Consider the following 14,612-nt stretch of genomic DNA (forward strand, 5'->3'; position numbering starts at 1 on the left):
CCTCTAAAAAAACTTCAAATCTTCTTCCTCTTTAAAAACTCTTGCTTTGAAGTATCTTTGTCCTTCTTCACCGCAAGAATTTCTTAAGTATGAAAACCAATAAACACACAATGAGAAAAAGAAGAAGAAGAAAGGGTTTAGAAGATGAACTTATCGAAATGATTTTCTAGAAATGTAAACTTATATATAACTTGATTCACCTGGAGTTGTATGGTTGGAAAGAAAAACTTCTTTGAAAATTTTCAGAGAAGAGTTTTTGTCGTATGATGATTTTCATATTTTTTGTTTGTGTTTTGTGAAATGGAAAGAAAAGTTTTAGAAAATATTTATACATAAAAGAAGTTCTCTGATATTTAGAGATCGTGGGTTAGTTGGTGATATTTTGATTTTTTATTTTATTTTTAATAAAACAGTTTATCAAACATAATTGAAGAAAATAATAAATAAAAGATGAGGACTTTAGAGAAAAAGTAAAAATCATTTTTTGACACTTAAAATATAGAAAACAATCGTGAATTAAAATATTATGAAAACAATAAAATATTTCGAAAAGTAATATTTTAAATAAAATTATATCATCTTAATTTATGAATTTTTTTCTAACTACCTCGTTTTTAAAAAATATATATAATTTATTGATGCTATTAATATAATTTATTTTAGCATCACATTTTTATGATGTTAATTTTGTATCATTTAAAAAATCGATTTTATCAAAAAAAATACATACATCAATTATCTAAATGATGTAATTATGTATTTTACATCAATTTATTTTAAAGTGATACAATCTACTAGAAATTGAATCAGTTTTAAATAATTGATGAAAATTAGTTAATATTAGCATCAGTAATGTAATTGATGTAAAATTATTTATATTTGCTTCACTTATTAAAAAGTAATTTAAAATAAGATCACTTAAATTTGTGATACAATTTAAGTGATACAATATAGTCATTTTTTTGTAGTGTTATAACCGATCAGACTGAAAACAATATAATTAGACATTAATCAATAGCTACTAAAATTATGTTAAATTTGTATCGAGATAACAATATTTGTATTAGATAATATTATACTTATCCAGTCAAAAACATTGTATTAGATAATATGTTCAAAACAGCTCTTCCTCCACGAACCTTTGTCTATGTCCCTCTCCTCTTCTTCTTTTTCTTCTTCTTCCTCCTCTTCTTATCTGTCCACCGCCGCGGTCGGGAGACTACAGAACTTAATCGAAGAGTAGGAGAGAGGGAGAAGAGGAGAGATATGTAACGAGAATAGAACGGGAAGTGTAGGGATCGTGGTGAGAGATCCGTCGAAGCCGCCGCCGAAGACGAAGCTTGTGGCGAGGAATGGGAAGCTTATGGTGGAGGAAGAGGTTAACGCGGTGGGACCAAACGGAACGGAGTTTGTAATAATGGCGGTTGATTCGCCGTTACAGAGAATGGATTTTCTTAAGATACAGAGAATGAGAACAATTTAAATCTTTATCTCTTACATTTTTAATGGATTTTGTTTTAGTTTTTTTCTTATTTGAGACAATATGGAAAATGCTTTTGTTAGACTTCGAAAAACACAACACATTCTCTGATCGAGTCTACTTAATTCTTTGGGTAGAAAGAGAGAGAAAGATGGGGAGAGAAAGAGAGAGAAGAGTTAGAGAAATGATGGGAGAGAAATGTGAACTACATAGCTATAGGGAGAAAAATGTCTCTAAAAATATGAGCCAAATAAAATTTTATAGGCATTGGATAGTAAAATATTTAAGATACATGAATATAGTGGCTGAGAATGAGAGAAGCATTAATTATAAGATGATAATGTAAAACAAATAATAGAGATGAATCTTTAAGAAAGAAAAAATTAAGAGACATTTCATATATTCATATAGTGTAAAACGAAAATTTTGATTAAACTTTTACAATGTTATTAAATATATTTTTCTTTAACTGAGACAACAAATAATAAACAACAAAGGAAAAAAAAAAAACAAAACAAACAAAAATATATAAGATTTAAGATAAAGTGGAAGAAGATGAGAAAATGAGTATTTAGAAGATAAGAAGTGATGGGAATTACAAATTAGAAGAAGAAATTGTGCGAGCTAATTCTAATTTATTGTGTGTTAAATAAAATTGAGTAGAAAAATATAGTTAATGCACATTTTTATTATTTCAGTTTTTATATTAAACTGTGAGTTAAGAATTATTTGAATAAGAAAGAGGTAATAATCTATTAGTTGGAAATTGTGTTACAATAAAATATTTAATTAGATATTTCATAATCAAAAAAGAAAATGCATATATAAAATGGATCTTTATAACTTAATTCTCTTGTTGTGCGATGATTGGAACTAATATAAGATACTATGTTAGATTTTTATCATACTTTCTAAAGATAATTATATCAAATTCTTAAAATGATCATTTCATTGATTTTTATGTCACATAAGAACATAAAAAAATAGAAAAAAAATATTAAAGATACATGAATATAATGTAAGAAAGGGAGTGAATGTACTTATATGTTGATAATTAAAAATAGAAAATAGAGATGAATTTTCAAAAAAGAAAAAATTATAATAACGTAAGATGTATATCAATATATCATATCGTCTCTAAAAGTTTCTACAGTTGAAATTTTATATAATAGTATTTAATTTTTTTTTAAAACTCATACAACCAAAAAACAAAAGCAAACAAATTTCATATAGAAGAGAATGAGAGAATGAGAGAATGATATAATGAGAAAATGAGTATATAGAGGAAGAGAAGTGATGGGAGTTACAATTTCATAAAACAATTATGGGAGTCAATTATAATTGATTGTGTATTGAAAAAATTGAATGGAAAATATAGTTAATGCAAATTCATATTATTTTAGTTTTTATATTAAAATGTGAGTTTAATGTATATGATTAAATGTGTTTTGTGGTTCTTTGTTTTTTTTCAGTTTTATATTAAAGTGTGAAATATATAATATGTTTTAAAGTTATAAGCCAAGTGGACCAATAAGAAGATGGTAAAACCTTATATATATATATATATATATATATATGATTTATGAATAATATGATAGTTATTCTTTGATTTAAATTCATTATATTATTTTCTCAACTGTTTGATAATAGAAAATTAAATAAAATTTGTTGGTTAAATAGTTACATAGAAACAATTATCTTATAAATAATTTTTATCCAAATTTTATATAAGATCTACTGATTTATTATACTGAAAAACAATCAAGCTTTCTCTAATTTCAGTATTTATCATAGATTTGACCATACTAAAAAAAATCTCTTTAATTCTTCTCTTATAAATTAACTTTTTAAAATTAGAAATTATGTTATAAATAATTTATCACCTATATTAATAACTTTAAAAAGGTATCTTTAAAGGAGTAGGGAAAAAAAGTCATAGCAATTTTCTTTGAATAAAAAATTATAACAACTCCATTTTATGTTTAGCTTATATGATATTTAATTTAATTAGAAACTAAAATTAGGAAAAACATATTTTTGCAACAATGACACTTTTTAAAAAGCAAACTATACATATATCATATAACTTACAACACAATATCATAAAAAAAAATAACTTTGAAATTTTAGATTAGAAATTAATAAAAATGACACATGTGAGAAGCATAGAGAAAAAATAACTTTGAAATTTTAGATTAGAAATTAATAAAAATGACACAAGTCAGAAGCATAGAGCGACACATATCGCATTGTGAGGCAAAGTTAAGAAGAAACCTTGTCTTATTATAGAAGATATATATAAACATCTTTCATCTGTATTATTTTAGTAGCATTTGATATCTTATGCATTCTCAATAAATAAGCATACCTAACTCATGATGATCACCAATTCAAAATGTACAATATGTCAAAACCTTGTTTCGTATAAAAGGTTTTCTCATCTTATTAAGTTGTGTAGGCTTAGCCTTATATACACGATTACAAAATAACCTAGATACGTAAAATATACTTGACCAAACTATACAGCAAGTATATATTAATTACATAATACATCCCTCTCCAATACAATACAATTACAAAAATAAAAAAATAAGTTTCTGAATATGTGGTAAGTAACTTTACCCCTAGGCGTCAAATATTTTGAATGCTTAAAGTCTAAACTAAGAAACTGAAGGAAAGACAATTAATACATAAACTAGATTTTACCCCGTGGTACACCACGGGGCCAGTATTTTATGCATAGGTGTTATGTAAATATATATGGGTTGAATTTGAAAGAACTTAGTATATGTATTTAAAAAAATAAAAATACTATTATTAAATTCAGATTTGCTAAAATAAAGGTGTACGTGTAAAACTTAAGTTTGTAAATACATTTATATTTGTAAGACATAGTTGTAACTTATTACCGAATATATATGAGTTAAATTTGAAATAAACATAAGTATTTGTATTATATAAAAATGTAGTATTATTAAACTCTAAATAGACTATACTAAGATGTATAATCAATATAATAAACTTATTTAATGACTACCAAACAGTAAAAGTTATCATCATATATCAAAATTTTATAGACATTTTTATTCATTTTAAAATAAGAAGTATGACTAATTTGGTAACTACACTAAAATTATCTTTACTTTATGATTATTCGGAAAACCTACCTGTATTAATTTATTTTTGTTTGCTAAACAAAAACTTTAAAATCCAAGTTGGAAGAGTTGGGTACTCCAAGATATAAACTTTAATGAGATATGATTTATTACTTATGAAAATATAAAGAACTAAGTCTTTGGCAATTGTTTTATTTTTTACTTTGAGAATTGATTTGAATGAGAAACCACAGCTCTAAACCGTATTAAAACAAATTTCACGTTTGTTTAATTAAAAAAAAAGATATATTTCACGTAGGTAAGAAGCCATGCATGAGAGATATAATTGTTTATATCTTTGTTTTATCTATCCTACCATTTTTTTAGCCACATAAGTATTGTGACCAACAATAAGTGGATGAAAAGAAAGATTAGCTAGAGAGAACTAACCCATTATTTTGGTTTTTCAGATTATCACAAACAAATATAATTCCCCAAAAGCAAAAACAAAATAGGCAAATTTTATGCCTTCAATAATATTTGTATATATTCTCTGAAGAAAATAAAATTGGAACAAATGGAATTGAAGTTACATTTAAATTTCGTCATTGTTTCTATATTTCATTCATGCCAAATAATATTAAATGAATATATAGAACTCAGAAAATAACTATAAATACAAAGGATAAATGAAGAAGAAAGATGAGCAATACATATATGAACAAACAATAACTTATTTTAGAGATATACATTACAGCCTGAAACCGAAGATCTATCTAGAATGAATCTGTCTATAGTTCTATATTACATATTAGAGACACATAAACAAACGTATATTTAGATGTAGAAAATAACATAAAAGTTTATTCTGAAATTTCTATGAGTAATTTGTGTATGCTCTTATGATTTTTCTATTGTGTAAATTGTTGACAAACTATTTATAGAGATCCTTGCTAATAAGGTTAGGTGTGATTGAGAATGTTTGTGTAGCAATTAGTTTATGTTTCCTATATTTACTCGATCTTTAACTAATAATAAGGAAATCTTTAATTAGTTCTGATTTTATGATTTATGGTTATAAATAAAAACGCTTATGTGTTCTCCTAATCTAAACATATCTTACCAAAACTGAATTTTGTGATGATTTTTTGGCATTAATATTAACATTAATGATGATTTTTTGGCTTCAAAATCATTTTTATTGCGAAATTAAATTTCTTTCTATATAGGAATAAATTTCATTCCGATTTAATGCTAACTATATTCTCAAACTTTACCAAATTACCAAATCCCTCTCCAATACAATACAATTACAAAAATAAAAAAATAAGTTTCTGAATATGTGGTAAGTAACTTTACCCCTAGGCGTCAAATATTTTGAATGCTTAAAGTCTAAACTAAGAAACTGAAGGAAAGACAATTAATACATAAATTTATGTGTATATATATGTTTTTTTTTCTTCTTTTTGTAACTATCTTAATTTAGCTGTGTTGTAATGGATTTATAAAGAATTTCGTTGCTTGCTCATCATCGGCTAGATTCGCACCATCAACGGGATCTGTCTCCGTGTCGATAATCTCGTCCCATACCATATAATTGGATGTGTTTAGCATAGAACACATGATCGATAAAGGTCCTCTTGTTCTCTTGGTTTGGTCATTGGGACGACAAGATCTCCCATTGTTTCTTCACGATCCTACAATGGTTTTAATAACAAATCAAGAATGTAATGAACTAATTCAAGAACTTTCTCAAGTTCACAAAACTAATAATTTATGCCACACATTGGCATATACTTATGTAGAGAATTCATAAACAATACCATAGTCCAAATATTATTGACAAAAAAAAAAACCATAATCCAAATAGGAAAAATATACATGTTTAGATAACTCATAAACTTCTGTTTCCTAAAACCATAATTCTGTAGGATTATGGTTTAGCTTGAGACTCAAGCTTTCTTCAAGCATAAACCAACATTCCGGACAAAATAGTTTCTACTATTGGTGATTTTAAGATTCCAAAGTTTTAGTTCTCTTTCGGGTTCGACGCTTCAGATGTTTTGAAAGGATTGGGACTGATTCGCCATTCAGTGATGAAGACGGTTTAACTGAGATGGTTGAATCTCCAGAAATGGGGAAGAATCTATCCGTATCGAATATTTTCCACAAAGCATGCATCGAGGTAAACGAAGAAGGAACAGAAGCCGCAGCTGCATCAGCTGGAGTCATAAAACTAAGAGGTTTGCTTATGGAGGAAGATGAGATAGATTTTGTGGCGGATCATCCGTTTCTGTTGGTGGTCACTGAGAACATAAAAGGAGTGATTCTGTTCATAGGCCAAGTCCTTGCATTGAAACTAATTTGGAGCTTACTGGTTTTACTTACAGAGTAATCAATAAATCAGTGTCGTTACGAGTAGTGACTCATCTTTGTGCTACATCTTCTGATTTATGTAATAATAATAACATCCTTTTTTAACAACATACATTAAGGTTTCGAATGTCAATTCATCACATAAAATACATAAAAACTGATACATCACATATAATATATAAACATTGATCATCACACGCTTGCTTTTTCTTCATAAAAGATAACAAATTATTTATGATGTTATTAGATACACCAACTTTGTCGAACAGACCAACAACGCGTTAACGAGCCCTAATGGTTCGTTGCTTGCGTCGGCCAAAAACCTTCATGAACCACTCATGCTTGTACGAAACCACTATGTGTCCCAATACTAGTCCAAATACAACTCCAGGTGCAAAGCCTAAACCTGCTGCCATCCAACTCAATGATTCTTCTTCTTCTTCTTCTTTTGTCTCCACCAGTTCGGATTGTGTTGGCGCTTTGATATCTCCACAAATATCCTTAAGGGAAGAACCATTAAGCCCCGGGTTTCCTTCATAGGAGGAGCAGTTTTGTCGCTGAAACTGTGTGCCTTGCGGAATGGAACCTACAAGTTGGTTATGTGAAATGTTTATCCATGCGAGAGAAGAAAGGCTCCCAAGCTCAGGAGGAATCTCACCAGATATCTTGTTTTGGGATAGGTCTAGTGACTCCAGATTCGTCAAATTTGCCAAAGTAGATGGGATGTGGCCCGTGAAAGCATTGTTTGACATGTTGAGAATACAAAGCTCCTTTAGAAAACCAACAGAATCAGGAATTTGTCCACTAAGTTGATTTCCTGAAAAATCGATGGCTGTGTAGGTTGTAAGGATACGTTCCATCTCCATTGATACTCCTTTACTCATCAACACAAGTGAAAAGTAGTAGGTGATGCCCCCAAAATTACTAATGTAATCTAGTTCCATATTATTGTCTCTCTCGGAATACATCGCAGTCCAGTTCAAGAAGTAATCAGATGGCAAGGCACCGAAGAAGTCATTATGTGATACATCAATGATTTTCAACTGAGGAAATTCAAACCAAAATCCATCACCGTTATGTAATGTGCCATGAAACTTGTTAGAACGGAGGACGAGAACTTGAAGCTTCTGCAGAGAATTCAAGTGGAAAGGAAACATGTCGTTGACTGTGTTGCTTCCCACATTTAAAACTTCCAATTCAGAGCAACCAACAAAAGAAGCTGGAAACTTTTCCTCCAATCGATTGTGACTAAGGTCAAGTGACATTAAGCTCTTGGCGTTCTGAAATATTTCAGGAATCATTCCGCTGAGTCTGTTGTTATGGAGATTTAGATCTGTAAGAGAACTCATGAGAGTCTCTAAACACTGAGGAATTGAGCCGTCGAAGTTGTTGTTTGAGAGATCTAGGACCTCTAGAGAACTTGCTCTACATATTGATCGAGGGATCTCTCCAGTGAAGTTATTCTTGGAACCCAAAAAATATCGGAGATGCTTGGATGACGGGATGAAGAGTGGTCCTTGGAAAGCATTTGATTTTAGATCAACATAACTTATTAGACTCTCCGGAGAAACTTCGAAGGATCCATTGGAACCGCTGAAAGAGTTGTTAGAGAGAAGCACAGACTCCAATTTTGGCAGTCTCCACAACCAGTCTGGTACTTGACCTTTCATTTTATTGTTGGAAAAGTCTAGAATTCTAAGATTTCTTCCTTTTCTTATGAACTCAGGGAACTCAGTGATGTTGCAGCCACTCAAACTTAAATATTTCAAACTTGATGGGAAATCCGAATCAAGAGTGATGTTGGCTGTAGAAAGAGGGATGCCCGATATAAGTAACGAGTCTAGCTTCTTGAGAGGCAAGAAGACATTTAAGTTAACTTCTGAATCAGAGACTTTGTTGTAATTTCTATTCTCAATAGAGATATATCGTAAATTAGGTAGGAGAGAGATATTCTCAATCCCAGCAAAGTCGTTGAATTGGTTATAACCCAAAGAGATATCGGTCAAAGAGGGAATCTTGACTAGGGATGAAAGAATGGCTCCCGTAAAAGAATTATCACCAGCATAAAAAGACTCTAATTTGGAGGATTGGCTAATGATCGGTGGAAGGGAACCTGTGAACTGATTTGAAGAGAGATCGAGTTCAAGTAGTTGAGTACAATTGAGTATTGAAGCTGGCAAGTTTCCACTGAGCTTGTTATAACTAACATGAAAATGGGTCAATTGTTTTAGATTGCCAATTGAAGATGGGATTTCACCAACAAAGTTATTATAAGAGAGATAGAGATATGAGAGATGAGAAAGATTCCCAACTGAAAAAGGAATCTTCCCTGAGAATTGGGAAAAGGAAAGGGTCAAGGAAATCAAATGTTTGAGGCTGCTAATGGAGTCGGGTATGGGACCCGAAAAGGCTGTTCTTTCAATGGATAGCTTTAGCAAAGAGTTATTTTCACCAAAAACAGGAAGTTTGCCTCTCAGATTTGGATTGGAACTTAATGTAATGGACTGCAGGCTTGGTATCAGAAGAACACTACTTGGAAATTTTCCAAAGAGGTTGCAGTTGCTAAGATCTAGTGACCTTAGAGATCGCATGTTTGAAAACTCATGGGGGATTTTTGAAGAAATGTTGACACTGCTCATATCCAGGTCTCTAAGATTCCTCAAATTTTGAGCAAGCAGATGAAGAAAAGATTCTTCAATAGATAGAAAAGAAGAAAAATCAGGATAAAGACTAGAAGAAAGATGGAGAGACACCAACTTGGTTAGCTGAAGAAGGTTGACCGGAATTTGGCCTGAAAGTGAAGAATCAGAGAGGTCAAGTCTTTCTAGCCTCATGAGCTTATCAAACTCAGCTGGGATTGATGAACCGTTGAAATTATTGCCAGTAAGGTTCAAATCACGGAGATGAAGCAGTTTAAATAAGCTACTGTTGGATTCGAGCTTGCTGTAGAGGTAGTTGAAACTAAGGTCTAGTCCGATGACTCTGCCCGACTTAGCAGAACACGTGATGCCGTCCCAAGAACAACAATCACTTTTGTTCATCCATGATTCGGTCTTTATATATGAATCAACGTCCAAAAGAGGCTTCTTGATCAAAAGCTCAGTCTTAAACTCTAGAAGAGCATCCCTTTCGTCTAGATGACACAAGTGTTGTGTAGAAGAAACAAATGTGTTTAGCAAACATGAAACGAAAAAAAGGAAAGAGATGGAACGAAGAATCGATATCATTTTCTGATTACATAAGAAAGCTTTCATATTTGTGAATAAAAGAGTAATCTGAAGTAGTGATGGTGAATTAGTGTTGCAGGTCACTTACATATATATATAAAATCAAACACATGAAGCTCCATTGATTTAACATTTTGAAGTCTTTTCGATGAAATTTCTTCCCCACAAAGAATATTGTGAGTCTTTCCAAATCCAATAGACTTGACTTAATAGAGCATAAACTCTCTTGCCCTAAAAAATAAATCATGTCGTAAGAAATTAGAAGCAAAGATCAAAAAATCATTCTCAATGAGTAAAGTAAAATTGGAGTTTAGTGAGGACAAGTAGAAAAATCAAAGTGCCGTGTAGCTTAAGCTTGTAGGACATCTATAAAATGCTTATAGTAGAATTATCCTATAAAATGCTTACCAAGTTGTCATCTCTGTCCAATTCCAACCTAAAACATACGCCAATATTAACTTTTCAATAGTTTGAACATTAGATTCTTTATATGAACATTGAAGAGTTTTGTTCTCAAAACTGAACGTTTATAATTGTATGTATCATCAACGAATATTACAAACTCTCGTTGATGCTCTTGTTTTCATAATATCACAAAACCCATACGTTACGTTTCATCTCTCAAAGAATGTTCCGATAACGATTATCAACAAGAAAAATACTAAACAATTTAAATACTAAAATATTTTCTTACACATTTTAGTGCATAAAAGTCTTAACTGTATATTCAGTTTACAACATATATAAAACGTACGATTAATTGATTTTGAAATCTTTATATTAAACCAAAGATTGATTATAAGTTTTGGTTATATCTCACACTTATGAATCAGGATCATGTAACATACAGTGATGCAATACACTTGTAACATCCCAAGAACATCTCGACCTAATCTTAATTAAATCCAATCGGAAAACAGCCATAGTGTGTTTTTTTCCTTGTAGTAGTTTCGTTTTTTTATTTTTTATTTTATTTTGCTAAGAATGTAAATATTTCATTTGAAAATAATAATCAGATTTACAATCCATGATTATAGACCTTAGACTAATAGTCTCAGCTTCATTTTCTCTTGTCTAACAAGTCAAGTCGTCTAGTACGTAATCCAATCTGATATATCTAAGTCATGCCATAGAGCTTCGCCTGTATCTTTATGATTAAAGTCTGGTTGCTTGGGGTTCTTCGTATCCTGTTATCCGCCACTCGTAAGGATTCGCAAAAGAGACTTGTCACACAAGTATAGGTTATGTTATGTGCTTATATATATGTTGTATCATTTCATTCAATAATACAAAACAATATACAATTCAATATTCTCTACTTACATAACTCGTTCTTGGCCCTAAAAAGTCTTTTTGTAAGAAATTAGAAACGAAGATAAAAAAAATCATTCTCAATGAGAAAAGTAAAATTGGAGTTTAGTGAGGGCAAGTAGAAAAATCAAAGTGCCGTGTAGTTTAAGCTTGTCCTTCAAATTCAAATGGGACTATTCTCCTGTGGCTTTTCCCCCATGAAATGCTTTACCTAGTTGTCCTCTATCCAATTCAAACCTAAAAACATACGTTAATATTAACTTTTCAAAAGTTTGAACATTAGAATCTTTATATGAGCTTGGCCAAATTGAAGAGTTTTGATCTCAAAACTGTACGTTTATACTTGTCTGTATTAACAACGAATATCATAAAGTCTCGTTGATGCTTGTGTTCTCATAATATCACGAAACACCATACGTTACGTTTTATCTCTCAACGAATGTTCCGATAAAAACCAAATTTTATTTACTTCTGATCATCATATACACAAATATTCTGGAGATAATTACACAAACGATTTCTTACACATTTTAGTACTTTAATTCTAAACGTACAACATATATGAATGGTACGATTAATCGAATTTGACATCTTTACATTGAACGAAAGATTGATTATAAGTTTTGGTTATGTCTCACACTCAGGAATCAGAAAAACAGCCATAGAGTGTGTTTTTTTCCTTGTTTTAGTTTCACTTTTTTATTTTATTTTGCTAAGAATGTAAAAATTTCATTTAATTTTTTTTTAAAAAAAAAAAAAAATTATAATCGATGATTATAACCTTAGGCTAATAATAGTCTCAGCTTCATTTTCTCTTGTCTAACAAGTCAAGTCGTCTAGTAATCCAATCTGATATATCTAAGTCATGCCAGAGAGCTTCTTCACATGTATCTTTGTGATTAAAGTCAGGTTGCTTGGGGTTCTTCTTACTTGTCCTCATGTTATCCCACCACTCGTACGTAAGGATTCGCAAAAGAGACTTTTCACAACCACTAGGTTCGGACCCGCGCTACAGCGCGGGGGAAAGTTGTCATTTATTAAAATCTCGCAATATTTACATGTATATTGTATTATATAGTTTTTATGTCTGAAAAAAGGAAACGAAAATTAACAGTGCCGGTGCGATAAGTATTTCTGCAACATCATAATCTCATGTAAATACTTTGAGGTTTGGAATTTATAATGTTAAATTTTTGCGGGGGTAGGGGGGGGGTTCTAATGATATTATTGTTTATATTCACGGAAATTAACAGGGGATTTTTTTTATAATTATTATCGAAGTGTTCTAATTTATGCTGAAGATCTTTTATTATGTGGCAAAATTTTCGAATTTTTGAATATGAAGTAGGAAATTATAACCAATCAATCAGAATAATAATGGAAGTAACGATAATATGCATTTTATTATTAGTTGAATGTATGTGATATGTTGTTGCATATACATTTTTGGATTTTAAACATATATAAGTTGAACTTACTTAACATATCTACTAGATGATGACCCGCACGTACGTGCGGGATTTATTTCAAAACTAAGTTTGCTATCCAGTTTATAATATATTACATATATGCATAGTTATATATGTTAATGTATCTTTTAGGTATGTTATATACTCATAATCCATTAGTTACTGATTTGTCTTTCGTTTGATTTTAGACAAAAATTGATCAGACTTATTTTCATTATCAATAAAGACAATTACTAAAATAATATGGTTAAGAGAATTTTTGAGAAATACCCCTTTTGGTGTACCCCTTTTTACAAATATCTCTTTTATCTATCCATTTTCAAAAATACCCCTTTTTAAATATTAAAAATTATAAAGTTTTATATAGTTTATAAGGTACTTCTATGTAATAACTACTACTGGCAGATTCAATACAAATTTTTTAAATAGTTTTAAATAGTTTTAAATCGTTTTTATAAGTTTTATAAGGTTTTTAAAAGGTTTGTAAAAGGATTTATATGGTTTTATAAGGTTTTTATAAGGTTTTTATAATTTATTTTTACGCTATTTATGAAAGGTATATAAAGTTTTATACACATATAAAGGTAATTTGTGTATATATTTATAAGCTTACACACATATTTGGATAAATTTCAACATTTTTAGTGGGGTTTTTGATAAAGTTTGAAAAAGGGGTATTTTTGAAATTCCCCCTATATTTTTTTCTAAAAGATGGTTAAAGTTTGATAAAATAATTAAAAAAATTAAGATATTTATGATATTTTGGATATTTCAATTATTTTACTATAAAAAATAGTTGACATTTTTTGAATTTATAATTGTAATATTTGATAATTAGAATACATAATTTTGGTTTTCTAAGTTTAAAACTCATTCGAGTATTCCATAGTGTTCGAATTAGATTCGTTTCGGTTTGGATTTTTGGATATGGGTATTTTCACAGCCCTAGGTGATATCTCTTTTTGGATTATTGGTTAAGGATTTGATTTTTTTTAGATATAATTATTTGGTATAATATTTTAATTTAAAATTATATTGGTTTAGTTTCATTTGATTGTGAATGTTTTAATGATAATGGTTTCACCATAAAATCCGAAATTAGTGACTGGTTAAGTTTGTATTAAACTTGTGAACTATCAAACCAGAAAAAACAACGTCAATGCTTATAGTTATAACCTTATTCAACGTTAATTGCTTTAATTTTCGAGATTTTTCTTCTTAATCTGTTAAGCACAATATCGACCTGTTTTATAAATGTTCATAACATAATTTAAGATAATTACCTTCAATTAGAAAAAATATATTATAGATAAAATTATATACAATGGTTATTGATAAACCACAAAAAAAAGTTGCTTATCCAAACCTTAGGAACCTTATAGTTAAGTACCACTCTTTGAACACAATATTTACCGTCATGTTATCCCAACAATATACCTATTATAGTTTAAATGTCTCACCTCACCTATTAGAAAACAGCTTCATAGGCTTTTCCAACCATACTTGAAACCCTACATAAACAATTGAAAATATTAGTTTATTTTAATAAAATTTAACAAATACCGAAAGTTTATAAAAAAGAGATTAAATAGAATATCTGAAAATAGAACAACCTAGTATATAAAGATTTAACAAAGAACAAATGTAAATTTTG

General features: G+C 29.6%; 1 protein-coding gene and 1 pseudogene across 1 annotated transcript; one reads left to right on the forward strand and one right to left on the reverse strand.

Annotated features, from left to right (window-relative positions):
• LOC111832428 overlaps positions 1-6,970 on the forward strand; it is a 17,279-nt pseudogene extending 10,309 nt beyond the window's left edge.
• A 204-nt stretch (positions 6,971-7,174) lies between these two features.
• LOC17898394 (receptor-like protein 12) lies at positions 7,175-10,300 on the reverse strand. The gene is made up of 2 exons (XM_006303622.2): positions 10,289-10,300; positions 7,175-10,226 (listed from the first exon to the last, which is right to left on the reverse strand). Exons 1-2 carry the CDS (start codon positions 10,298-10,300, stop codon positions 7,233-7,235), a joined length of 3,006 nt encoding a protein of 1,001 aa, XP_006303684.2. The 3' UTR covers positions 7,175-7,232.
• Between the last annotated feature and the right edge of the window lie 4,312 nt (positions 10,301-14,612).

This window comes from Capsella rubella, unplaced genomic scaffold (genome assembly GCF_000375325.1).
Source record: "Capsella rubella cultivar Monte Gargano unplaced genomic scaffold, Caprub1_0 scaffold_1, whole genome shotgun sequence".
Lineage (NCBI taxonomy): Eukaryota > Viridiplantae > Streptophyta > Magnoliopsida > Brassicales > Brassicaceae > Capsella > Capsella rubella.